The sequence below is a fragment of the Hyaena hyaena genome, unplaced genomic scaffold (assembly GCF_003009895.1).
Source record: "Hyaena hyaena isolate Hyena2069 unplaced genomic scaffold, ASM300989v1 scaffold_393, whole genome shotgun sequence".
Taxonomy (NCBI): Eukaryota; Metazoa; Chordata; class Mammalia; order Carnivora; family Hyaenidae; genus Hyaena; species Hyaena hyaena.
In genome coordinates this window covers 1,141,388-1,169,383 of record NW_024081025.1, presented here as the reverse complement: position 1 = coordinate 1,169,383, position 27,996 = coordinate 1,141,388, and the positions used below count along the sequence as shown (strand labels likewise).

General features: G+C 34.3%; 2 protein-coding genes across 4 annotated transcripts in view; one reads left to right on the top strand and one right to left on the bottom strand.

Moving 5' to 3' along the window:
• SERINC1 (serine incorporator 1) overlaps positions 1-19,313 on the top strand; it is a 34,339-nt gene extending 15,026 nt beyond the window's left edge. The window contains exons 2-10 of the mRNA XM_039251518.1: positions 431-592; positions 3,620-3,789; positions 11,650-11,729; positions 11,973-12,110; positions 13,715-13,884; positions 13,993-14,083; positions 15,617-15,761; positions 15,871-16,101; positions 17,738-19,313. Coding sequence (XP_039107449.1) covers positions 431-592; positions 3,620-3,789; positions 11,650-11,729; positions 11,973-12,110; positions 13,715-13,884; positions 13,993-14,083; positions 15,617-15,761; positions 15,871-16,101; positions 17,738-17,873 — 1,323 coding nt within the window. The 3' untranslated portion in view covers positions 17,874-19,313. The remainder of the gene's footprint in view (positions 1-430; positions 593-3,619; positions 3,790-11,649; positions 11,730-11,972; positions 12,111-13,714; positions 13,885-13,992; positions 14,084-15,616; positions 15,762-15,870; positions 16,102-17,737) is intronic.
• Positions 19,314-19,764: 451 nt separating this feature from the next.
• HSF2 (heat shock transcription factor 2) overlaps positions 19,765-27,996 on the bottom strand; it is a 37,593-nt gene continuing 29,361 nt past the window's right edge. Inside the window, exons 11-15 of one of the 3 annotated variants that reach the window (XR_005531638.1) lie at positions 27,936-27,989; positions 24,875-24,959; positions 24,246-24,419; positions 21,877-21,997; positions 19,765-19,795 (exon numbers count right to left, since the gene is read on the bottom strand). Coding sequence is in view for 2 of the 3 variants with exons in the window: in XM_039251524.1 (XP_039107455.1) it covers positions 24,127-24,419; positions 24,875-24,959; positions 27,936-27,989 (432 nt within the window). In the remaining variant the exon portion in view is untranslated. Of the gene's footprint in view, positions 19,796-21,876; positions 21,998-23,412; positions 24,420-24,874; positions 24,960-27,935; positions 27,990-27,996 lie in introns of those variants that run through there. The other 2 variants (XM_039251524.1, XM_039251525.1) reach the window with 2 other exon arrangements.

Below are 27,996 nucleotides of genomic sequence, written 5' to 3'. Positions count from 1 at the left end.
AGAGGTCAAGCACTTAAAAAAATTTTTTTAAAGTTCATTTATTTCGAGAGAGAGAGAGAGCATGCAAGCAGGGGGGAGGGGGGCAGAAAGGGAAGGAGAGTTGAGAGCCCTGCCTGCACTGTAAGGATGGAGCCCAGTGGGGTGCTTGAATTCACTAACTGAGAGCATGATCCGAGTTTGAAATCAAACGTTGGACACTTAACCTACTGAGACACCCAGGTTCCCGAGGTCAGGCACTTTTATGTTTGAATGGAGTCCATCTTTACACAGAAATGACTAAGTTTTATAGGTTGTGGATAATTCTGTGTGACCCATATCCTTTTGTTCTTTGGTAATTTAACTTCAGTCTTTTTCTCTTTTGAATGGATGGAACATAAATTTTCACTGTATCATTTTAAACTGTACTGATATTTAATATTCTTTTTCCCAGATACCATGTTTATGTGGCAGTGCCCCTTGTTTGCTGTGTCGATGCTGTCCCAGTGGAAACAACTCTACTGTAACTAGATTGATCTATGCACTTTTCTTGCTTGTTGGAGTGTGTGTAGCTTGTGTAATGTTGATACCAGGAATGGAAGAACAACTGAACAAGGTTAGTTTTTGTTTGTTTACTTGATTAACTGAATCTATAATATGTGTATATGTAAAACCAATTTTCATGTTTTGGAAACAATAATGTACAAAGTAAGATAATCTGTAATTCCTATTTTTAGTAATCTTCTTAGCCTTTTAGGAAAGACAGACAGTACAAGACAGCTTAATGTTCTGTGATGGTGGTACAGAAAATATGCTATGGTAATAAGGAGAAATAAGTAATTATAACCAGTTAAATGTCAAAACTCAGTGGGTCTCATGGAAAAAGGGACATTCTGAGAATGAGTAGAACTTGTGTATGCAGAGACTGAAAAATAGGAAGCAGAATGGGGATAAAGAGCTTGTTGAGCAGAGTATATATGCTTAGGAAGATTGATAATTAGAAGTCAAGCAGTTAAATGTGGAGGTTTTTTAATGGTATATTCAAGAACTTACAGAGGGCCAGCGTTAGTTTTTCTGAATACAGAATTAACTGAATCTGAATTTAAATATTGGTGGTGATAGAGTCATATATAGTATTCAGGTTCTGATTCTGGACAATTAGGAAACTGTTGTTATTAACCTAGGAAGAAAAATAAAAAGTATACTTAAAAATTTTTCTCCAGAGAGTCAGACTGTGAAAGGAGATAAGGAAGATCTTATCATACTGAAGATCAAATCATACTGACTTGGGGTACTATACTACCTTCATGAGTGAGAGTATGTGTTTGTGTATCCAGCAGAAAGTAGAAAACACTGTGTGTAACAAAAAAGAAATCATAGCTAGAGGTGTTTTGGGAATAGAGATGAAAGTTAAAACCATGGTAGTATATGCTGAAGAAGACCATTCAAAGGAAGCAGAGTATAACTTTGATAAAAGCTCTTTGTGAAAGGGGTTGGTAGAGAAAAGGGAAGCTCAGAGGGAGCAATGAAAAAAGGTGAACCAAGCGAATGGCCTGTTGTGTAGGCCTGAGGAGGAAAGTATTTGACACCCAGTCCATGATTAGTGTCTTGAAAAAGCAATTTCTTTAGAGTGCTGGGATCAGAGTAGTGAAAGGAGAATCATAATGCCATGAGACATTGTGTCTGGTAGGCATAAACTGCTGATTCGAGGGGTTTTCTAATGAGATGGCGGTCTCAGAAGGCAGCTGAGTTAAGGAAAGGATTTTTTAAGATGAGAATTATTTGTGTGAATTTTGAGATGAGTCAGCGATAAGAGATCTAATTTGTATGAGAGAGAGAAGGTGATCAAGAGAAGGTTTAGAGGTTAGCTTTCCACCAAGATGATGAGTGACAATGGAGAATTTGAGGTTGAGAGAGTATGGCAGATGACCTCCATTTTAAAGTATAGTGTCTGCTTGAGGTTGGCATTGGGGTAAGGAAAGATGGTGAAAGTTTGGGAAATGAAATTATGATTGTGAAAGTAACTAGCATTATACATGGTAGATGTGAATGACCAGTTAATGTTATTCAAATCCTGTGTATAAGCAAAAGACATTTATACCCATTTATATGATTTTGTCATGGATCCAGTTGACTGTGGTTATAGATAGTTCAGTTGGTGAATGTTAATTCTTAACACCAGATATTTCTCCTTCTCTATGAAGATCATGAAAGATTTGCATTTCCTAGAGTGCTTATGATAAGTAGGACCATGTTTCTAGTACTGATCAAATAAGTGGTGAGTGGAAGAAATGCTCCTTGGCCTCTACTTACTGATTTTTTTTTTCTTGTTGCAACATGTACATCATTTGAAGTGGTGGCTTCTCCAACAGCCTGGACTCCTGAAGTGACTACCAGGACCAGTTATGTACATGTACATGAGCAAGCAGTAATATTTGGGGGTTGTTACTGAACCAGCTTAACCTAATATAGGTGGTTGATAATTTAATGATGAGAACTTGACAGGTGGTGTCCTGCTCTCCTATAAGGAAATGGGATAATTAAGGGTGTCTAGTTGAGTACATGTTGCAACTGCGTATTGTTAAGTACGTACTGTCATAAGGCTGGGAAGGTGAGGTTTAAGTGGGACCAAGAAAGGGCTTACAGATTGTGTAGAGACCAGCAAACGGAAGTAGTGCTTCCATTAGCTTAAATATAATTTTAAGTTCTTGGTTTTAAAGTCACAAATTAACAGTTATATTTTGGCATATTGGTCTAACATTTTCTTTTTTTTTAATGTTTTATATATTTCTGAGAGAGAGAGAAGAGAGACAGCATGAGCAGGGAAGGGTCAGAGAGAGAGGGAGACACAGAATGTGAAACAGGCTCCACGCTCTGAGCTGGCAGTCAGCACAGAGCCCGATGTGGGGCTCGAACCCACGAACTATGAAGTCATGACCTGAGCCGAAGTCGGACGCTTAACTGACTGAGCCACCCAGGCACCCCTGGTCTAACATTTTCTAGAGGAAATAAATCATTCTCATTCATATGAGTAGTGTATGTAGTTCTGAGGTCTACTCCCATTTATTTCACCTAAGATTTTTTTTTAATTTTCTGATTCCCATATGACTTTCTGAAATGGCCATCAGTCTTTCAGAATTCGATTTACAAAATAAAATTAGTGCCATCTATATTATATTGTTCCATTTGTTATCAGAAATAACACTTGTGGAATAAGAGACCAAAACTCAAAATGTATTCAGGCTGCACTGGCTTTGAGAAGCTGTCAATATTCTCTTCAGTATTTAGAAACTAACTTAGTTACTCTGTAATGGCCTTAAGCTTTTATCGATTGTATTCCTCTCTTACTGGTGTAATTCAGTATATCACAGGAGAATGCTAGTTTTAGAAAATTCAGAATAAGTTTGCAAGTCAGAATAAGCATCCAATTTAGGAATGGCATTTATAGTTTATCTTGGGCTTATATAAGGTGAAAAGAGTTAAATGTCTATCTGATGAAAATATTCCAGACTTCCCTTGATTACATATTCAGCATAAACTGTCAAGCAAACTTGAATTTTCTAAACCTTAAAACTATTTGATTACATAGAATTTTCATTTTTACTTGAAAAAAATTCTAGATCATAAATTCTTGTTTTTCTAGATTCCTGGATTTTGTGAAAATGAGAAAGGCATTGTACCTTGTAATATTCTGGTTGGCTATAAAGCTGTGTACCGTCTGTGCTTTGGTTTGGCTATGTTCTATCTTCTCCTCTCTCTGCTAATGATCAAAGTGAAGAGCAGCAGTGATCCTAGAGCCGCAGTGCATAATGGGTACGTTTTTGAATAATATAAAAATCTGGGTAGTCTCTTCTCAGTTGAATCTGTCTAAAACAACTTGAAAGTAAAATAAATTACACAACTTGCAGAATTATTTTATTATTCATGAAGGACCACATAAAAATATCTTCTTGTCTCTACTAGAGAATATCAAACTTTAGAAATACCGATATTAAATAGTAGCCTTGGGTTATTTATTGGTATAATCTCTGATGCATGATGTTTTACAGTTTCATTATAAAAAGAGAATCTATATTGTTACTAATAAGGAGGAACCTCTGCTCCAATCTTTTGGTAGACCAGTCTTATTACGTGAAATTGAACTTGGTTCTTTAGACCTGCAGTGCAATCAAAATGAAAAACTTTAATGCTAAATAGGGTGATCGATTGTTTAAATGGTTGGTTGTATTAGACAATCCAGAAAGAAACTTCAGGATCCCTTTTATTAATTTCCCTTAATGTAGAGCATCACTTCTGACACTTAATTTGAATGTTTTAAAATTTATGTTCTTTTCTCCCCATAAGTGAAAAAAACTTTTTTTGAGTATCTATTATTTCTTTAATAATATATGCTACCAAAAACAGGAAGGATGAACAAGTGCAATATAAATATTAATGAAAAATGTGCTGTGACATGTTGATTTGTTTATTTTGTCCTTGTAGTCATTGATATTTATTTGCACTCTTAAAACTATATTTATTAAATGTGTTTTTAAACATTTCTCAAAATGCATCTCAGAATGGCTAAGACAGCCATTCCCTGAAATAACACTTGTCAGAGTAGCATGCATATAGCACTCTTATAACCATCTTTGTTATATCTTTTTGAGATAAAATTGACATATAACATTGTATAGGTTTAACATATACAAAGTGTTGATTTCATAAATTTGTATATTGCAGTATGATTAACCTTTGTAGGGTTAGCCAGGACCTCACCTCAGTCATGTCACATAATTATTATTTCTTGTGGTGAGAACAGTTAGTAACTTTGAAGTCTGTAATTGCAGTACTGCTGCTTATAGTCACTATGCTGTGCATCAGTCTCTAAGACTTACTTATTTAGTGTTTGCACGTTTGTTCCCCGTAATGACCTCTCTCAATTCCCATACCCTAGTAACTACCATTCTCTTCTGTTTTTATAAGTTTAGTTTTTTTCAGATTCCACACATGAGTGTGTCTTTCCCTGTCTGGCTTATCTCACTTAGCATTAGTGCCTTCAAGTTTCAAATATGTTGCAGATGGTGGGATTTGCTTTCTCGTGGCAATATAATATTCCACTGTGTGTCTATACCATTGTCTATACCACTGTTTTATTCGTTCATTGACAAAACACTTACATTGTTTTCATATCTTGCCTATTGTGAATAAAGCTGCAGTAGTAAACATGGGAGTGCAGGTATCTTTCTGGTATCCTGTTTTTATTTCCTTTGGGTGTATAACTAGAAGTGGAATTGCTGGATCTTATGGTAGTTTCTATTTTTAATTTTTTGAGGAAACTTTACTGCTGTTCATAGTGGCTGAACAAGTTTACATTCCCACCAACAGTGCACAAGAGTTCCCTTTTCACTACATCCTTATCAAAAGTTATTTGTCTTGTTGATGATAGCTACTTCATCCTAACAGATATGAGCGTACTGTCTCATAATGGTTTCTAGATGATTAGTGATATTGAGCACCTTTTCATATACTTGTTGGCCATTTGTCTTTGGAAAGTCTTAGTTCTTTTGCCCATTTTTTAATTGGGTGGTTTTTGGTTATTGAGTTGTGTGAGTTTTTTTTTTTAATATCTGTTGGATACTAAGCCTTTATCCAATATGTGATTTGCACATATTTTCTTCTGTTCTGTAGGTTGCCTTTTTGTTGATTGGTTTTTGTTTTTGTTTATTGTATTATTTTTTTTAATTTTTAATTTTGGTTTTTGGTTTTGGGTTTTTTTTTTTGGTTTTTTTGTTTTTTTGTTTTTTTTTTTTGCTTTGTAGAGGATTTTTAGTTTGATGTAGTCCCACTTGTTTGATTTTACTTTTGTTGTTTATGCTTTGGTGTCTTGCCATCCAAAAACTCATTGCCAAGTCCAGTGTCAAGGAGCTTCTTCCCTATTTTCATCTTCCTAGTACCAGAATCTTCCCAGTATGTTCTACGATGTAAGGTCTTAATATTTCACTCTTTTTAAAAAAATTTTTAATGTTTATGTTTGAGAGAGAGAGGGAGACAGAATCTGAAGCAAGCTCTGAAGAAACAGTCCTTTCCCCATTCATTTTGACTTCTTCATCAAATAGTAGTTGATCATACATGCAAGGATATATTTCTAGGCTCTCTATTATGTTTCATTGGTCTCTGTCTTTTTACCATACTATTTTGATTACTATAACTTTGTGGTACAGTTTAAAATCTGTACATGTGATATCTCTAATTTTGTTTCCCATGATTATTTTGACCATTTGGGGACTTTGATTTTGTGCAAAATTTAAGATTTTTTTTTTCCTATTTCTGAGAAAAATCTCATTGGAATATTTATAGGGATTGCATTGAATCCATAGGTGGCTTTGAGCAGTACAGACATTTTAAGTGTTCTTGAACATGAATATCTTTCCCTTTTACTGTAGTCCCGAGTTTCTTTCATCAGATCTTACACCTCCTTGGCTAAATTTATTCCTAAGTATTTTATTATTTTTGATGCTGTTATGAATGGGATAGTTTTATTTTCTAGGTATTTTATTGTTAATATATTAAAATGTAACTGATTGCTGTGTGTTGATTTTATATTCTGCAACTTTACTGAATTTGTTGATTCATTCCAACAGTTTTTTTGGTTGAGTGTTCAGGATTTTCTATATATAAGATAATCTGCAAATAAAGACAATTTTATTTTTTCCTTCCCAGTTTGGATGCTTTTTATGTCTTTGTTTTACCTAATTTCTGTTGGTAGAATATCCAGTACTGTGTTGAATTAAGAGTGGTGAGAATAAGCACCCTTGTCTTGTTGCTAAATGTAGAGGAAAGTTTTTCTTTCACTCTTTATTGGTTGAGTATGACGTTACCTCTGTGTCTGTCATTTATGACCTTTATTTGTTGAAGTATGTTTACTTGTAGCCCAATTTGTTGAGGGTTTTCGGTATGAAAGGATGTTATATTTAGTGAAATGCTTTTTCTGCATCTACTGATACTGTCATATGATTTTCATCTTTCATTCAGATATCACACTTACTGGTTTGCATGTGTTGAACCATCCTTGCATCCCAAGGATAAATTCCATTTGCTCATGGTGCTACAGTCCTAATGTATGGTCGAATTTGGTTTGCTAACATTTTGTGGAGAAGTTTTGCATCTGTATTCATCAGGGAAATTAGGGCATAGTTTTCTGGTAGTGTCCTTTTCTGGCTTTAGCATCAGGGTAATGCTGGCCTGGTAAAATGAATTTGGAAGTGTCCATTCATTCCTCTTTAGTATTTTGGAAGAATTTGAGAAGGATTAGCATTAATTTCTCTTTAAATGTTTAATAGAATTCACCAGTGAAATCCTCAGATCCTGGGCTGTTTTATGTTGGGAGGTTTTTGATTCAGTCCCTTTATTTGCTATTGGTCTGTTCAGATTTTGTTTCTTGATTCAGTCTTGATAGGTTGTGTTTCTAAAAATTTACCTATTTCTTATGGTTATCCAGTTTATTGGCATATAATTCTTTATAGCAGTCTCTTATGAACATTTTGCATAGTATCAGTTGTAATGTCTCTCGTTTCTGATTTTGAGTATTCTCTCTTTTTTCTTAGTCTAGCTAAGATCAGAGTGGAAACAAATGTTGATACAGAACAGAAAAAAATAAATAAAACTGACAGACCTTTAGCTAGCTTCCTTCTGCTAACTTTGGCTTAGTTCTTTTTTTCTAGTCCTTGAGGTGTACAGTTATGGTTGTTAGAGAGCTTTCTATTTTCTTAGCATGTACATTTATCACTACATACTTCCCTTGGTTTTACAGGGGTGTGTTGTTTAGTTTCCACATGCTTGTAAAAGTTCCTGGTTTCCTCTTGTTGATTTCTAGTTTCATGCTTTTGTAGTTGGAAAAGATACTTGGTTTGATGATTTCAGTTTTAAATTTGAAAAGACTTGAGTCCTATCCTATGATCCGTTCATTCTGGAGAATGTTCCCTGTGCACTTGAGGAAAATGTGTATTCTTTTGCTGTTCTATGGAATGTTCTATAAATATGTAAGGTCTCGCTGTCTAGAGGATTTACCTATTGCCGAAAGTGTGGGATATTGAAGTCTCTATTATTTTATTCTCCATTTCTGTCTTAAAATTTGTTAGTATTAATATATTTAAGTGTTCTGGGGTGTGTGTGTGTGTGTGTGTGTGTTAGTATTAATACATATAAGTGTTCTGGTGTGTGTGTGTAGCATATATATGATTGTTATATCTTAGAGAATTGAATTGGTCCCTCTATCATTATATAATGGCCTTCCTTGTCTCTTGTTACCTTTTTCGGTTTAAAGTTTCTTTTGTCTGATGTAGATATGCTACTTCCTCCGCTTTCTTTTGCTTCCTAATTACATGGAGTATCCTTTAATATCCCTTTATTTGGAGCCTCTGAGTGTCCTTGAATGTGAAGTGAGTCTTGTATCCAGTGTATAGTTGGGTCTTGGTTTTTTTAATCCATCTAGCCAAACCATGCCTTTTGATTGGTGAATTTAGCACATACACGTTTAGGATAATTATTGATATGTAATGCTGCCTTATACAGTACTTCCTGATTGTTTTGTATTTCCATTCCTTTCCCTCCATTTCTGCCTACTTTTGTAAACTGGTATTCTCTGGTGGTATGCTTTGTTTCCCTTTTTATCTTTTATGAGTCTACTCTAGGTTTTTGCTTTTGGTTGATGTGATTTACATAAACATCTTAGAGATAAAACAGTTCATTTTAAACTGATAGCAACATAACTTCATTGTATACAAAAGCTCTACCCATTTACTCCTTCCCTTTTATATTTTTGATGTCACAATTTACTTTTTAGATTGTATCCTATTAACAGATTATAGTGGCTATAGATTTTTAAAATAATTTTTTAACTTTTATAGTTAAAAGTTATTACACCATCTTATAGAATGAGAGTTTTCTGACTCCTACTGTGTATTAATCTTCAGCAGTTTATTGTATTCTTCCATATGTTTTCATGTCACTAATTAGCATCTTTTCATTTAAGCTTGAACTTTCACCATTTTTTGCAAGGTAGGTCTGGTGGTGGTGAATTCAGCTTTTTATTTATCTGGGAAAGTATTTTTCATATCTGAAGGATGACTTTGGTAGATGGAATATTCTTGGCTGGAAGTTTTTTTCTTTGAAAACTTAGTTTTCAAAGTGTGTCGTTCCCCTCTCTTCTGGCCTGTAGCATTTCTGCTGAGAAATCCACTGAGAGCTTAGTGGGAGTTCCTTTGTAGATTATCATTTTCTTCCTCTGGCTGGTTTTAGCATTCTCTGGTTATATTCTTGCATCTTTGACAGTTTGTGTCTTAGAGAAGGTCTTTTACATTGAGAATACAGCATAATCTATTAGAATTGTGAACTCAGATGTATATATCCCAGGTTTGATAAGTTCTCCATTATTGTTTCTTCAGATAAACTTTTCCCCTTCTCTCCTTTCCTTTGGAACACTGATTATTCTAATATTTAGATTGTAGATCACATGGGCTTTGCTCTTTATTGTTTTTTCCTCTGTTCACTCCTATTGGGTTATTTCAGAATTTTTGTTCTCCAGGTCACTTATTCTGTCCGTCATTTAATCTACCCTGTTGCAAGTGCTGTTGCATTTTTTTCATTTCTTTCACCATTCTTTGGCTCCCAGAATTTGATTCTTTTTTTATGATTTCTGGCTCTCCTAAATTTCTTATTTTGTTCATGCATTTTTTCCCCCTGATTTTATCTTTCGGTGTTTTCTTATAGTTTGTTGAATTTCCTTAAAACTGCTATTTTGATTCTTTATCCACTAGATTGTAAGATTCCATGCCTTTTAGCTTGTTGGATTATTATCTTTTGGTAGTGGAACATTGTCTTGATTTTTCATGTTCCCTGTAGTTTTGTGTTGGTTGATTTTGCATTTGGAAGTAGCAGACATCTCAAGTCTTTACTGGTTGCTTTTGATGGGGTATACTCTTTTTCATTGTTGTATATACCTGGAATTCACTTTGACCTTATATTCATATACTTGCTGCACATTTCTTGCTTTTATAACACTTCCTGCACACTTCTTGCTCACTTTTTTTGTGGAATATCTTAAGCTTTAATGTTTCCCCTGGTTCTTATAACTCACCTTGCTGGCTATTGGAAATTTTTGTTTTGTTTTCCAGATGGTGGCACTACAGCTCATTTGTAGTTTCTCTCTTGCCTACAGATCATGGTATTTTTCACAGAGCACTGTCATTATTGGATCCTCTCTTGCTCCTGCGCTCAAGAGTGCACACAAAGAGCTGGCTCAGAGTGGGAGATGTGGGTTTCTCACTCCAGATGTTTGGGGTCCCATATGGCCAGACAGCCTGTAGAGAGATCCTTTGCTGAGGATCTCCTAGAGGCTTGTGAGATTTCCTGCTTAAGTCCTGAGCATAGTTGACAGAAACTGTGTTCCTATAATGCTTTTTGATATCCACCTCTTTCTCCATCTTCTCCCTCCCGTTAGTCATGGAGGTTCTGCCTTAGTAATCTGGGTGCTTCTAGAGAGAAATGATTTCTCCAGAATTGTCCCAGAGTTCAGGTAGCTCTCATTTTCCCCCATGGGAGAGGTTGCTGCCAAACACTGTCCATACTGTATTGCCTATGGTATAGGGTTTTTGCTGGCAGTTCTTCCCCTCTCTGTTGCAGTGAAAATCCTCTCCCTCCCACCCCACCCCAACACACACACACACACACACAAACACACACACACACACACACGCGCGCGCGCCATGTTGGAATCTTCCCACAGTAGGGCTAAACTTGTATAAATTGTATCTCATTCACAGGTATTTGCTCATATCAGGGAGCACTCTAGATTTTTCCCAGCTAGGAAAAGCTTGAAGGGGTTGGAGAAGTTTATTCATTTTGTAACCTGTACCAAAGCCTGTCTCCTGTGATCAAATACACAGTTACATAAGACTCCTCCTGGGTCTTGGCATGCTTCTGGATCCCACAACTCCCACAGAAGCACTTTTTTTCATGGATGGATGCCTTATTAGTTGTTCAAAACAGGAGAACAAAAAATAATGACTTCCTATGCCATCAAGATGCTTATATTCTAAAAGATGGGTTTTTTAAATCAGTTCTGGATGGAGCATTTATCATGTATTTATAAAACCTATTCATTAGGACAATGCACTTCATACTTTCACATATTATCCCATTCTTTTAATTTTTTTATTCAAGTATAATGCACAATGTTAATATTAGTTTTAGGTGTACAGTATGATTTCACAATTCTGTATAGTCATTCTATATACAATTTCTCAGTATTCATCAGGATAAGTGTACTTTTAATCCTTTTATCTATTTCACCCATTTGCCCTCTAATAACCACTAGTTTTGTTCTCTGTATTTAAAGTCTGGTTTCTTGTCTGTCTTTTTTTGCTAGTTTGTGTTCTTTAAATTCCAGATGAGTGGAATCAAATGGTATTTGTGGTTCTCTGACTTATTTCACTTAGCATTATACCCATTCATTATTTAAAATAAACCTGTGAAACAGAATATTCATATTTTCTCATAATGAATTATAGTTCTATCTTAAAACTGTCCTAAACAGTCACATAAAATTTTTTCAGAGGCTCTTAAAAGATTTCATATATGAAACTATTTGTTGAGTGAATATTTATTAATAAACTATATTTCTGTTTCTTTCAGATTTTGGTTCTTTAAATTTGCTGCAGCAATTGCAATTATTATTGGGGCTTTCTTCATTCCGGAAGGAACTTTTACAACTGGTAACAATTTTTGTTTGTTTTTTTAATGGTATGATGTTGATAACTCCGTAAAGAAACTTTAATAATTGTTGCCTGGAACTATAACACTACTTGTTTTGGTTTTTCTTTTTCCATTTTTTTTTCCAGTTGGCAAAATCAAGGCATTTGGTGTAAAATATTTTTTACCCTTTTGTGTACTGTGATTGTGAGAATGAAATGATAAAAAGTGAGCCAGCCGCTCATATATTTTTTTTTTTTCTTCAGTGTGGTTTTATGTAGGAATGGCAGGTGCTTTTTGCTTCATCCTCATACAGCTAGTCTTACTTATTGATTTTGCCCATTCATGGAATGAATCATGGGTTGAAAAAATGGAAGAAGGGAACTCAAGATGTTGGTATGCAGGTAAGCTTTTGTCTTTTACAGAGCATCTTCAAGATAGTTGAACTTCAAAGATAAAAGCACATACATAGACTCTATGAAGAGGTATGGTGTTTAAGAGTTCATGAGTCGCTTTGAATCACATTGTATCAGCAACTTTACTTACTGAGAGAACTTTTAGTGAATCAACTCTAGGAACATACCTCAGAATCAGAAAATAAACCAGGATACCCTGAATAGCTAGAATAGATGTTGCAAAGGCTACTGCTGGCAATAGGTACCTTTTACAGCCTAGTTTCCTATTCTGCATCAGATAGATAAAATATTAAAGGGATTAGGACTGCTAGAAATAAACAGTGACATAATGCATAAACATGAGCATGAGAATAAAAATAAAAAGCAATTCTAGAACATTTCATTTAATAGAAGTGGAAAGATGCCTTTTTGTGTATCAGTAACACCTAAGGGGATTCTTGTAGTGTGATTAATGTTTGTTTATTTATAATGATGAACTTGGGTCCTGTGGTTATACTGCAAAACAGGGATCAAAATTCACATGCTTACTCCAGGTGACAAAGTGAGGGAAGAAAACCAGATTAAGTGTATAATCAATCCTTATGCAGATAGCAGGGACTATGATGAAGACCCTATCTAAAATGCATAGAGATGCTTCTCACTTTCTTGTGGAAATGTGAACTCAGTATTGCTTAAAGTTTTTCTGATTTCTTTCAAGAAAAGCCATAAATATAAATTTTTATGTGAAATGATGTGAGTTTCAGCTAAATATTTTAATTCAGAGTGAGCTACATCATTGTATCTGCTAGTCTGATATTTCTCTCACACAACTAACTTCTGGTATTTGATCATGGTGGTTAAAACAAAGAGAGTTTAGTATTCAAAGAAATAAGCTTCAGTTATTTAGAAAATTCACTGTTCTAGAACACCTCATTCTTTAGTGCAAGTTTAATGCAAGAGTTTCTGTTTTGTTCCGCTGTAATACCACTGCGTGGAACTCTGTAGGCATTCAGTAAATATTTTTGGGTGGATCCCCTGTCTGGCACCTGTGTGTATGGAGCACACAGTAGCACCAAAACACACTGTATATGTTTTAATTTATAAAGGAGGAAATTAGGTTGTCTTATTAAATAATAATTACTCTTACATAATAAAACATTTTTAAAGATACTAATATGGAAAAGCCTTGTTTCGTGGGCTTAGCATTATCAGTGAAAGTTTCGTTTCTCAATATCATTATAACTGAACAATTACGGTTCTAATTTTCTTTTTATTTTTCTGAATTTTGAAAATAATGACTAATGTATATAAATGTTTGTAACGAAGATATTACTATTAATAAAATATTTAGTCTGTTAACTAACTTAATTTCCTTGAAAATACTACAGTGAACTATATATAAATACTACAGTGAATTATATATAAAGACTGTAAAATTTTCTGTGATAAAGTTCAGAAGTATTCTTCCCTGCTTTTATAGCCTGCATAATGCTGACAATGTTAGTTGCTTAAAGTACATTCTAGAGTAAAATACTTGTTTCTAAAATGAGCCCTATGCCTAATTCCTAATATTCGTGATAAATTCTAATTGTCCAATTATATTTCCTTCACAGCATTGTTATCAGCTACAGCTCTGAATTATCTGCTGTCTTTAGTTGCTATCGTCCTATTCTTTGTTTACTATACTCATCCAGCCAGTTGTTCAGAAAATAAAGCATTCATCAGTGTCAACATGCTCCTCTGCCTTGGTGCTTCTGTAATGTCTATACTGCCCAAAATCCAAGTATGCTCTTTATATCATTAGTTTTATGAAGCTTCCATTTTTCTTAGTTTTCTTAAATTTTGAATGATGTCAGAATATTTATTTGTCTTGCTTAATTTTTCTTTGTAGGAGTCACAACCAAGATCTGGTTTGTTACAATCTTCAGTAATTACAGTCTACACAATGTATTTGACATGGTCGGCTATGACCAATGAACCAGGTATGTTTTGTTTGCTTGGGTTTATTTCTTTTTAATGAGTTCTACAACTTTTCTCTTTTCAAATATGGTCATCTTATGAAATGAAGTTATTTAAAAATAAGCCTCTAGAGAAATAAACAGTATGGAAATAATACCATTTTCATCTTTGATATATCAGAGTTTTTTTACTTTCTTTCACTGACAAAATTATAAGAGATTAAATGAAAATTATAGCAAATATACCTAATTTGTACTGTCTTATTTGTGATAGTATATATACAAAGAAAGAAATGGTGTTAAAATGCTCCTTGATTCAGTGGTAAACAGTACAGTTCTTTTACTTTAAAATACTATTTTTGTCTGTGAGTACCTTGCAAGTGAATATAATTGGGCTTTCTAATCTTTTTTTAATGTTTATTTTTGAGGGAGAGAGATTGTGAGCAGGGGAGGTGCAGAGAGAGAAGGAGACAGAGAATCTGAAGCAGGCTCCAGGCTCTGCGTTGTTAGCACAGAGCTTGATGCAGGGCTTGAACCCACGAGCTGTGAGATCATGACATGAGCTATCGTCGGACGCTTATCCAACTGAGCGCCGACAGGTGCCCCTAATGAATCTCTTCATAGGCCAGTTACATTGCATTCTATGAGATTAGAAGCCAGTATATATCATTTGGGGTGAAACAAATAAGTGAGAAATTATTTACTAATTTTGAAAAGGAAGAAAATGGTCTCTTAAAAAGAAAATTATGTTATCTGAATCTGATTTCAAATTCATAAACTCGGTAGGTACTTTATCACTAGTTGGAGAAAGGCTATTTTTATTAGAGAAAAATCATTTTTCAGGTATTTAAGTGGTTAGAAAAAATTTTTTAGTAATTCTTATCCAAATGGCTTTAAGAATAGTTTTTTTTTTTCCTCCCCTAATTAAGGATTGTTTTCATTAATAAGATGGTAATTGACCTATCTGGCTTCACAAAGAGAAGAAACAATTTTGCATAGATTACTGAATGCTGTACAAACCTTAATTTTTTCATACTAAAGTAAAGAAACTGAATACAGACTAAGTCATTATGACTTAATTGGACTTTTCACAAAAGTGTTTGCTAAAATTCTAATAACTGGTAATTTTGTGTGTAAGCTAACTTACTTATGTAGCAATGTACTTTTACAAGTTGATAAATTTCATTAAAGTAACTATTGTTCTCTTACAATATGTTAGGAAAAACCACTCTATTTTAGTTTAGAACATCTGAATTTTTATTCCTAACGACTAGAGTTTTTCCAGGTTTTTCCAAGTTTACTACTTGGAAAAGTTATCTAAATTTCACCTATTTCTTGATCAGTAGGAACTAGCTTAAAAATATTTCAGCTCTCACATGAGGTTTAAAATGAAATTACTTGATTTTTCCAAGGATGTCTATAAAATCAGCACTATAATTAAATCTCATTAATAAATACCACTTATCTTAAAGACTTAAAAAAAAAAAAAACTGTAACGAGGCCCTGAAAAATATTTTATAGTGTTCTAACATGAATTTGACTGGATTTACATTACAGAAACAAACTGCAACCCAAGTCTACTAAGCATAATTGGGTACAATACAACAAGCACTATTCCAAAGGAAGGGCAGTCTGTCCAGTGGTGGCATGCTCAAGGAATTATAGGACTAATCCTCTTTTTGTTGTGTGTGTTTTATTCAAGGTAAGGAAAAGTGTGCATTTTTTTAAACAAGAAATCTAGCCATTTAAAAGTAATTTTTTTAAAAAAGTACCCTTTTTCCTTCTCTCTTCCTTAACTGTCTTTCATGCAGCATCCGTACTTCAAACAATAGTCAGGTTAATAAATTGACTCTAACAAGTGATGAATCAACATTAATAGAAGATGGTGGAGCCAGAAGTGATGGATCACTGGAGGATGGAGATGATGTTCACCGAGCTGTAGATAATGAAAGGGATGGTGTTACTTACAGTTATTCCTTCTTTCACTTCATGCTTTTCTTGGCTTCACTTTATATCATGATGACCCTTACCAACTGGTACAGGTAATTATATTTCAGAAAAACTTTGCATTTGAAAATTTTCATGTCTGTCATGATTCCATTGCAAACGATGTGGTATGAAGTACTTTGTATCTTCCAGTGTACTTCAAAATTTACATCTAAGTGAATGGTGAGATCAGTATGAGAAATGCAGACTTCCTTGCTTTGGCATTAACAAATATTGATATACTTCCAAATCTTGATGAGGTTAAAATAGAAAGCCTCGGTTTTTTTACTAACATTTTTTAATAGAAATACCATGTTTATACAACACAATGTTTTTTTTAATTTTTCAAATACTGTAGCCCAATTGCTGACATAGTGTAAGATACCTTTTCTGTTTTGTTCAAACTGTGGTTAAAGTCACTAAAGCTCTCAGAATTGAGGTGAACTACATTAATGTAGATTAATGCAAAGAACATGGCTACTTTAAAATTGGATTCTTAAAACTCTTCTTCAAAGCTGCAATTTATGCTTTTTTAGCACTTAATAATCCATAAGTGTTTTTCCAGTAATAGGAAGGTAGGTATTAGTATTATTTCTGTTTTCAAAAATTCTAATTTTGTCAAAATGATTACTGAAAGATTCAATTTAAGATTCAAGTTGAACTATATGGTTTGGGCAATTATGTTTTGAATACTTATTAATGCATAGTACCCTTAACTTATAAGAGGACTAATAAATACTGAAAAAAAGATGTAAAAAAAAAGATTATTCATTTTGAGGACATTCTTTACTGGTATTTATTATTGAAGAATATGTATTTTTAAGAATTCCTACACTGCAGCATATTACATGATGAGAATCCATGTAGTTCTCAGTAATTCACAGCTTTGGCTGTCAGATAGTAGTAAACGTTAAGAATATAGATTGGGGTGCCTGCCTGGTTCAGAGGGGCATGCAACTCAAACTTGGGGTTGTGAGTTCAAGCCCCACCTTGGGTGTAGAGATTACTTAAAAAAAAGACTTCAGATCAAATATATTTTTGGTATGTTTCATTTACACAAAAACCAGGTAAATTTGGGATGTATTTCCTTACCATTGTCTTAAATCTGAGAAGGCTGAAGTGGGGAGTGGTTCCCATATACACTTTGAACAGATTATATTTTTTACACAGGACAAGACATTTTACTTACCCAGAGGTCACACAATTCCATTTCTCTATATCTCAGAACTACTAAGCTAGAAATACAGGTTCCCCCCATGTCTCACAGTTTGTTACACTACTACACTTTTATAAAAGACTTATACATTAGTATATGTTTTTGTTAATTGAAAGAAACCCGAATGGAATTTTTGTCTTTAAGAAGAACGCCACTTACCTTAGTCATGGGAGTTTTGTAAAAGGAAATTGGCCTGACATAAATTTTTGGGAAGCAGGGACTGCATATAAAGAGCATCTGAGTATTAATAGAAGAGCTACTTCAGAGCATCCTTTATTCCTTTAAAGAAAATTACTGAATTTTACCTTCACATTTGCTATTAAAGTAGTATGGCTAGCAGGGCAGCAGATTAGCCCACCAACTGTATGTTTGTTATGACAAATTGTGTACAAAGAATACTTGTGAGGTAAAGCTAAGTAGTAGCATGATGGCTGATAATCCAACTTTTTCCCTTTAATATTCTTCTTAAATTTTAGATATGAGCCTTCTCGTGAGATGAAAAGTCAGTGGACAGCAGTCTGGGTGAAAATCTCTTCTAGCTGGATTGGCATTGTGTTGTATGTTTGGACACTAGTGGCACCACTTGTTCTTACAAATCGTGATTTTGACTGAACAGGACTTCTGGCATGAAAGTCCCACTTTGATCATTGCTTGTTTGAGATTAACAGTATTCCCAACTTTTGTAAAGTTGTATATGTGTGTGCTTCTCATGTAACTTCTCCAGTGTTCTGGCATGAATTAGATTTTACCGCTTGCCATTTTTATTCATTATATTCTTGCCATGTGCACTGATATGTGTGTTAGAATGAATCACAAACGGAGAGATTTAGGAATCTGTTGGTCAGTTAGGAAAAGTGGACATTGTTAGGTTTATCCTTAGCTCTGTGCCTGTGAAGTTAAGAGTAAAAATAAAACTGCTTGACAGTTTGATTTTTAAATTGTGCTAGTATCTAAGCTGTTTTAGAAAGTATAAAAGGAAATGTATGGCTGCCTTTTGAAATGTTTGATGCCTTGCCCTATAAGAGATGGCAAAGAATGTGGCTATTGTAAAATTGTATAAGCAAGTCACTTAAATGCCAGTTGTCTGAAAAATCTTTTCAGGTTTTTCGCTCGATGTGAAGATAAGACAGCAGTGTAGATTATGATGGAGATTGAGACAGAGGAGTCTTCAGAGAAATACTGGGAGTGGTGGGCTACTAAATTGAATACCCAAATAGGTTGTAATCTTCCCCGGGTAGGGATGGCCTTTCATATGAACATAGTGAACTTCATTTTGGTTGTTATAAACACATGCAGAAGTATAGGTTCAGTGGAGATGTTAGGAGCTCTGAAGGATTCAAAGCTTTTGAAAACGATAATCATGGGTTAGAAGGCAGTTGCTGAAAATCATTTTGAAAATTCATTTTAAAAATCAAACGTGGTGAACTTTTGACAGGACAGGAACTGCAATCTACTAGGCTTCAGGAGATACTTAGGTAACACTTTGTCCAATCCTACATTTTAAAAAGCAGAAACTGAAGCTCAGATTGCTAATATGTAGCCAAGCTGGGAAATCTAAGGTTTCCCAAAAATAGCTGGCATTCTTTGGCATTTAAAAATAACTTCTATTCAAAATACATAAATAATAGATTTTATACCTCATTAGTGGTGGATAATTTTATTTCCTGTTGTCCAGCTTGCCTTCTACCCATAAACTGAGGCCAGAATGACATAATGTGATAGACTATAAACTGCTTACAGTACACTATACATACAGTTGAGAAGATATTTAAAATGCTTTTGTATTTGCTGCCACCTAATTAAAATATATAGTTTATTATAATCTTTCAACTTGAAAATCAAGCAGTATAACAGTTAACTTAGAAACTTAGTTACTTGTACATGTCATTAGTGTCTTAAAATCTACTTTTGCTTCTTTTAAGGTATTTATTAATGTAAATGAAATACATAACAATTCAGCTTAATTCCCCAACTTTATTCTGGGTGTTGATACTGTGTTCCATCATTTTGAATAGCTGTGTTCTATCCCTAAATAAATGAATTCAAGACAAAGTGTGTGGTGTCATTAATTCTTTAGCAATTCAAATTTAGGTGGCTGTAATACTCAGACCTACTTTTCCTCCTGTGTATATAAAAGAACCTGAAACAAGAAGGTTAACTGTCCATTTTGTGTCCTGAGAAACTGAATTGTTTTAAAGGTGGTAGTTACACCCTTTTGGTCCTCTTTAAGTAACCCCTGAAGTTGGATCTCAAGAAATTAAAGTGATGTTCTCCTAGAGAACCTTTAGTGGGTGGTCTAGTTTAATTTGGAGAATATTTTTAATTCATTAGATAGATCTTCTACACTTGGCTGTGTCCTGTTGGCATTTTTTCCCTAAGTTTCAAATTGGTGCTGACACAAGATGGTATTTAAAAAAAAAAAAAAAAGTCTCTTACGGGGGCACCTGGATGGCTCAGTCATACGTCCAACTCTTGATCTTAGCTCAGGTCTTGAGCTCAGGGTCATGAGTTCAAGCCCCACGCTGGGCTGAAGCCTACTTAAAAAAATAAAGTCCCTTACCAAGAAAAAAAAGGAGTTTAATTGTAATGAAGTATTCTTTTCCATTTATAAAGTTACCAAGGTTTAGTAAAGTGGTCTGATTCTCCCATTATGGCAAGACAATGTCTCAAATTCTGGCACATTTATTCAGATAAAATCTTATGTTCACACGGAAACCTGTACCTGAATGTTTATCAATTTATTTTTAATAGCCCAAACTAACAACAACGCAGAGGTCCCTCAACTGATGAATGTTTAAACACACAATACTACACCCATATCATGTAATAATAGAAGACAAGAGTGAACTGTTGGTACACAAAACTTGACTGGATCTCCTGGGAGGTATGCTGGGTTAAAAAAGCCAAGCCCAAGAGGTTACAAAGTATCATTTCATTTATATTAACATGGTCTTTTTTTTAACATGCTTTCAATGATGCAAATAAAAAAATGGAAATTAGTGGTTCTTTGGAACCAAGGATGGAAAAACCTTGGTGGATGGGCTAAATGATTAGTTTTATAAGAAATTGCCAAACTTAGGGTCACTACCATTTCATATTCACACTGTCGCTGTATGCACAATTCATTTTCTTTGCATCCTTGCCAGTATTTGTCACCATCCCATATTTTAGCCATTGTGATAGCAACGTTGTGTTATCTCATTGTGGTTTTAATTGCCTTTCCCAAATGGCTAATGATGTTGAGTATCTCTTCATGTGCTTACTTGCCATCTATATGTCCCCAGTAAAATGTCTGTTCATGCCTTTTGGCAAATTTCTAATTGGATAGCTAATTATAATTTGATGGATTTTGAGAGTTCATATATTCTAAATACTCATCCTTTATCAGATACATGGTTTGAAAATACTTTCTCCCAGTCTGTCTCCCAGTCTGTAGCTTTGTCTTTCCATCTTACCAGGGTCTTTTGCAGAACAAAAGTACTTAATTTTGATTAGCTTCAATTTACCAATTTTTAAAAGATCTTACCTTACTTGTGTCAATTTTCTGTTTTGTAGTCCCTTTATGTTAAACTTATCACTACTTGGCCAGTTCACCCTTCTTAGTACTGCTCTGTGACAGCTCTGAAAGCATCTCTATTTATTGGACAGATGCTCTATTCTTCCACCTTTGGTTTTCTGTGTTGTAAGATCTAAGATAAAGAGAACTTTTGCTCCTTTTTAAGTAAACATATTAGGGTTCTCCAGAGAAACAACCATAGGATGTTCTGATGAGTGGTGAAAATGGCACTTCACCTCTGTGGCCTTTCTTATTCTCAGACCCATAACTCCTGTCTAATCATGGGAAAAAGCATGGTAATCCCAAATTGAAAGTCACTACAAAATACCATGCCAGTGCTCCTCAAAACTGTAAAGGTCTCATTAATTGTCTGTTTGACACCAATTCCATGAAATTTGTTGATTTGTTTTATCGTCTAATATGCAGCCAATTCTCAAATATTTCATGTGTGCTTGAAATGAACATTTAGGCTCTAATTCTTAAGTGTAGCATTCTATGTATGTTCATCACAATGAATATCATTTGGTCCTTTTCCCAGTCTGCAGACTTTTCACACTTAAGCTTATCACCTGAGTGTATCATCCCTATGAAAAACCGCATGATCTACCCTAAAAGAACATTCAGCTCTCAGTAAACCTACGCTGTCTCCCGTGGCCCTACTTGTGCCAGTCTTCATACTGTGGTACTTGTTTTACAGGCAGTAAACAGACTTCCTCTGGTAAATTAGACTTTATAGAGGAATAATAAAATAGTTCTGGTATGTAATTCTGAAAAAATTCAGAGAACTGATTGACACTGCTATAACAAAATTCCATTCTCATACTTTTTTTTATTATAAATGAAGTTTCTTAGTTTTACATCTATGAAAACAAAACCCCCAGATACAAAAAAGTAGGGAAAACCTGCCCCCCCATCAAGACCTGTTCACTAAAAATATATTTGATAAAATTTTACTTATGGTTAATAACAGTTTACCAAAATATGAATGTTATACTAGTGAACACTAGAAGAGACCCCTCCCCCCAAATTCCAAAGGCAGAACATAAGTTCCCCACTCACCTGAAGTCTACAACGGGTGTCCAAAATTGATGGGTGGCTTTCTTCTAAGCAGTGATTCAGGAAGCCAAATTTCTTCCTCCTTGAATGTATACTCAGAAGCCACATACTCCTCTGCATCAGGCTAGTGGAGGGGTAAAAGAGCAAGGATTGCACAGGGGAGGTTTTCACAGACCAGACCTGAAGTTCTATACATCACTTCTGATTTTATATTTATCAGAACTCAGTTCCATAGCCACTCTGTTTACAAGGGTGGAAATAATCTAACTGCATGTTAGAGAAAATGGCTTGGCACTCCTTTAACAGTCTCTGCCACATCGATCTATCCGGTTTTAATCAACTGTGTATTTATAATTGGAGACAAACTTCTTTAATGTTCACAATTTTAAGGTTGCAGGAAACAATTTCAAGTTCTCTTACAGAGAAGTGTGACAGTATCTTCAATGTAAGACTCTCACAGATAATAAAAATAGGATAAAGTTCTTTGGGAGAAGTAGAATGGATGATGATGGATATCAAATCACTATGGTCTTTAGATTCCTTTAGATACATTTTAAAAAGCACGTAATTGTATTTTTAAACAGTAATGACTATTTTTAAATGGTACTATTAACAACACCCTAAATTCCTTCCAACTAAAGGTGAAAAATTTTAATTTCAACTTAAAAAGTACTAGAATATATAAAGCTTTTCAAGATTTTTAGAATACTTCTAGAGCTCCAAAATGTCCCAAAGAGAAGAAATTTCATATTCCACACTGAGGAAAAAAGTCTCTAAAATTGTATCTCTTCCTAGTCTCTAAATTCTTACTCTCACCTTAACAACCTGCGAAAGCGATCTCTACAGCTAATGCAGAAACTTCTGGGGACATGAATTAGTTAACCAAGATGCCACTGTCAGAGCCAAATGTTTTAGGATCTGCTAAGGAAGGATTTCCTATCTCTGTGCTAGGTTTTACTTTGAATTTTTACATCACAATAAGAGAAATTTGAAGAGACAGAAGATGGCCAAGAGAAAGGTCATTATTTGTAATTCCTAATCAAAAGGCCCTACCAAATATTCAGATATAAACTGCACTGCTTCCAGCCCTCTGCCTGAAGGTGGAATTCAACTTGATAAAAGAGGTGCTTTAGTCTTGCATTAACCTCCTGAACAACTATTCTAAAGGGAGAAGATGATTTAATTATTTCATCTTCTCTAGGGGCAAAAATTACAGGCCTTTCTTTGGGTAGCACTCAGTGATAATGTTCTTACCTCATTTAGGAAAATGAGAGACATACTCCTCTCAGTTCTTTATTAGAAAAATAGAATGCAAGCCAGTATAATTTAACAAACACCTTTAAAACACATTAAGTTTAGAGACCTTATATTCCTTCCTTGTTGCAATACGTAGTCTATCTTTTGAGATGAGGCACAAAGATCTTGGTGTAACTCAATAATGGACAACAGTTTACAATTTAAGTCTATCTACTTCCTATAAAAAAGAAAAATTTATACATGTGGGTGTCACCTCTAAAGAAGACACATGACAGACACTAGTACGCAACATTCATTATATTTATTTTACTAAATAGTATGGTTCAAAAAAACACAAACAAATCAGAAAACTTTTACTTAAAACTAGTCCAACGAGATGGATAGGGTTGATGCCACCCCATTCCCTTCTTTCTATGTATATGAAGCTGGAGCCATATCTGACAGCAAGCACTCAAGTATACTTTGCCTTTCCTGTTGAACATGAATGAACTTCTCTGAACAAGGGAGACAAATGAAGTTTTACAAGATACAGGCACTTTATGTTCCCAGTTTTTAAAAATAAGCCAAGTGAAAAATATTTAGTAAAAGTAACTGGAACAGACAAAGCTTTAAAGAATTCTACCATTAGTTCTAGTGACTTACACTCAGTGCAAACAGACAGCATCAAACAAGTAAAACAAACAGAAGTTTAACTGGGTTTAATGGGCATATATGTAAAAAAGGAATCCAATTTACTATAACTGGAGAAAAATGGACATTTGAATCCAACTTAAAGATATACCAACAATGTGCATTAAATCTTGTGTACCTATGTAGCTGAGTAACATCTGAAAGCTTTGCAAGAGTGTGTGATAAAAGCAAAAGGTGCTTTTGATTCCACAGTATCTGATTAAACAAAACAAAGCAATTTACAAAAAAAAGTACCAAATGATACTTTAAAATAAATAGTTCATCATTTTGATGAATATATACATGTAGAGTCCACTTCTTGGGGATTTAGCTATCTAAAAGTGGCATATCACTATCCAGAGGTGCAGGAGCAAGTTCACATAAATAAAACAGTGTGGCTTCACTAGCTTCGGCTTCAGTCAATGGCTCCAGGCGAACAAGCTTACTTTGGGTTGGCTCTGGATCTAGGCTGCTATCCAGAAGCTCATCAACTTCTATGGGTTTATCTACAGAGGACATAACTTCTGATGATGCTGTACTCCCCTGTTCAACAGTAGAAGCAGGGTTCCCATCGAGGAATGCAAGAAGTGGAAAGGCAGTGTACTGGATAAGCTGCTTATCTATAATAAAGATTAGAAAAATGCTCTTTTATCACCAGCTTATACAGAGTTCAAGTGAAGGTGGAAAAATAAAAACAGATGTGCATATATGCAATCAACTACCCTTATACATCCAAACAAGAAATATGATACTTTCTGTCTGTAAATTTAAAAATGTACTAGTCAGAAAGGTTAAGTCTTTTATTCAATAATTACTATATGAGAATTCTTTCAGTTCTCCTAAAGTTAAATTAAAAAAAAAAATGACTTAAAGAAATATTACCTCACCAATTTAATTTTCTCTATCTGCTGAAACCTTGACACATTAATGCACAGAACTGAGAACAGTACATTCTGAATTCAACTGTTAAGTATGGCCAAACTTTCCATACTTGGAAATAAACTTTCCTATTAGTTTCTATGTAAGACTTGTAATTTAAAAAACATGTAAAAACTAATACTACATTTATACCTACCTGTTTTAGGTTTAGATTTTCTTCCCTCTTCTGAAACTGGCTGAACTACATTGTTCTTGGTAGTTTCTAATCCTTTATTCTCAGACTAAAAGAGAAAAAAAAAAAACATAAAAATACTTGTTTCATATTTGATATAGTCCTAAAATATAGTATAAAATAAAAAACTGGTACAGTATGTGAATATTAATGTATTATCTGAAATATATGGGAAGGGGAAGCACCAGAAAAGATGAACTAGAGAAAGAGATGTCAACAGGTATCAAGACTGATTAAAAAAACTATTGCTGTCATCAAGTGGATGAAACAATGAACCTGAACTAGAATGACAGTAAGTATGAAGAGAGGGGACATTTCAACAGAACAAGCAGAATTTGTCAAGGGTAAAAGATGGGAATGAATCAAAGATGGCTGGTTTAAACTAATTAAGAGAGAATTCTTTAAACAATTAAACTCATCTTAAACAGTTTTGATTAAAAATGTTATTACTCAATTCACTCACAAACAGAATATTTAGCATAACTGAACATATTTAGAGTAAATAGCTCAGGATGACATGATGATGTCTTTAAAACCATTATCTCTATAATTGGAAGCCTCAAAGTTGAGGTGAAGTTGCTTCATTTCCTTTTTGAGACTCTGAACTCTTTTCTGTTATTTAAATTGCTTCTTTCAACCAGTGTCTTCTTTCCCCACATTTGATTTTGTAAAGGAGATTAAACCTTTAATGTTGTTTAGGTCTTCAATGCTCTTTTCCACGATGTTCAAACTGAGGTGCAGAGGTTCACAATTTTTCCTAATAGATGTAATTCCCAGACACTTGCATGCTGGTTAACTACATATAGTGTAAAAAACATACTAATTCCTATAATTCTCCTGATATTCATCATAAAAGGAAGCAGTACAAGTTTCCAGGATTCAGATATAATAATGGCCCCAACATGTAACTAAAACTTTAGAAAAAGGAACATAAAAGTATTTCTCATTTAGCAATCACAATGAATAAACATTAATGCAAAAAAAACCATCTTTGTTTTTTTACTTTTTAAAAAGTAGTTCCCAGGGATGTCGCTGTTACTCTAAAACATGAGAACCAGGATGACAAATGGATGTCAAGTCCTATGCAAATTCTTGTTCATTAGTAGTAGCAACTTAAGATTGCTTTACTGCAGAGTACAGTATCCTGATTTATTAGGAAAGAGTGTGTAATCTATGTCAATATAATACCTGTCATGGGCAAGGGAATGACAGTGGATGTGCCAATTATTTGAAAATAATAATCTAGATTTTAGAACTATAATGTAAAGTTCTTCTCTAATTTTTCTATATTACTACAGAGCAGTATGCAATTTGCTGTTTTACTGCTCTATCTGAGAACTGTATTTAAGCTACTGGTTTTGGAATAAAGAGGATAATCCAAGGAGAAAGAATGACTCAATGTCTACCAATCAATAAACAGTGCAGCACATTCACTATTAAATAAATGATATGGGTTCATTCACCTTAAGATCTAACAAGCAGTAGTATCATATTTACTGAAACCCAGTACTGAAGTGATCCAGAGAACCTTCAAATACAAATCCAGGCAAACTGTGGTCCACATGCCAAATTCAGCATGCTGCCTGTCTTTGTAAATAAAAATTTACTGAAGCACAGCTACACTCACTCTTTTCTGTATAGTCTAATGCTGCTGTTCCACCATAATTACAGTGTTGAGTAGATGTGACAGAGAACATATGGCCTGCAAAACTGAAAATATTTACCAACTGGCCTTTACAAAAGTATGCCAACCTCAGATAAAAATCCAAATATTGAATGTATAATCAACTTTGTAGTTCAAAAATTCGTAACTTCTTCCAACTCTAAGTTACCCAGATTATAATATATAATTTGAATATATAGAAAATCTGGTCAGGCTAGCCTCACACATGACATTAATCAGAAAATTTCTACTCTTAAGGGTGCCTGGGTGGCTTAGTCGGTTAAGTGTCTGACTTTGGCTCAGGTCATGATCTCGCAGTTCAGGAGTTTAAGCCCTGCAGTTGGGCTCTGTGTTGATGGCTGGGATCCTGGAGCCTGCTTCAGATTCTGTATCTCTCTCTCTCTCTGCCCCTCCCCCATTTGTCCACTTGTGCTCTGTGTGTGTCTCTCTCTCAAATATAAAATAAAGCATTAAAAAATTAAAATTCTACTCTCACTCTAACCACTTACATTAGACTACAAGGAACAAGAATGAAATTAAATTTTTATTCCACTAATCTAGAACTTACACAAATTTCAGGGGACCTGATTTATACCTTTGTATTCAGTAAAAAATGGGACTGAAAAGTTTGGTAAAAAAACAAGATAAATAGAGTATACACCTATTTAAAACAGTAAGTCATATACAAAATAACAGAATGATTCTAATCATCGGCTCTTAACAACTTCAAATTGTCCTTATTATTAGTCATTAAAAACAAGTTCTAAAGAATGTCAGGTCAACATCTGCTAATCCCAACTGCAGTTCCTAGAAGTCTAAGAAAATAACAAAAACCAGTACTTAAAAAAAAATGTCCAAAATCCACACTTCATTGTTTCAACTTGCCTTACCTACAATTAGTACAAATTAGTTCAAATCCCTGAGCTTTTACTGCATGCTAATAAAATGAAGGAATTTATTTAAAAATATTGGTACCAGTAAATTTTCAATAAAATTGCTGAGAAGCCATTTATAGAAGGAATAAGAATGTAAACTGAAGCACATAAAACAAAAAAAAAATATTTTCGTAATTTCAGTGATATACCTGAACATGACATGTTCAGTTGATCTCCCAGTCCTTTGAGGGCTGACTTCATATTGGTAGTTTATCACACAAGTGCCTAAAGAATTGGGCAATGACTCCCCCCATAACCAAAAGCTATTTTTTCATCTAGAATTTCACTATCTTGTTCACACATATTAGGGTAAAAATATAAAATGATTTTTGTAACTGGGAGTGATATTGCTCTCTACTTACTAGAACTTTTTTTTTTTTCAGATTCTTACAGCTAAGGGTCCTGAGCAACATGAATTAAAACTTACTTTTGTATTATTGATGTAATCTGTGGGATTCATCTGCACAGAACTAGTGAAAAGCTGAAAG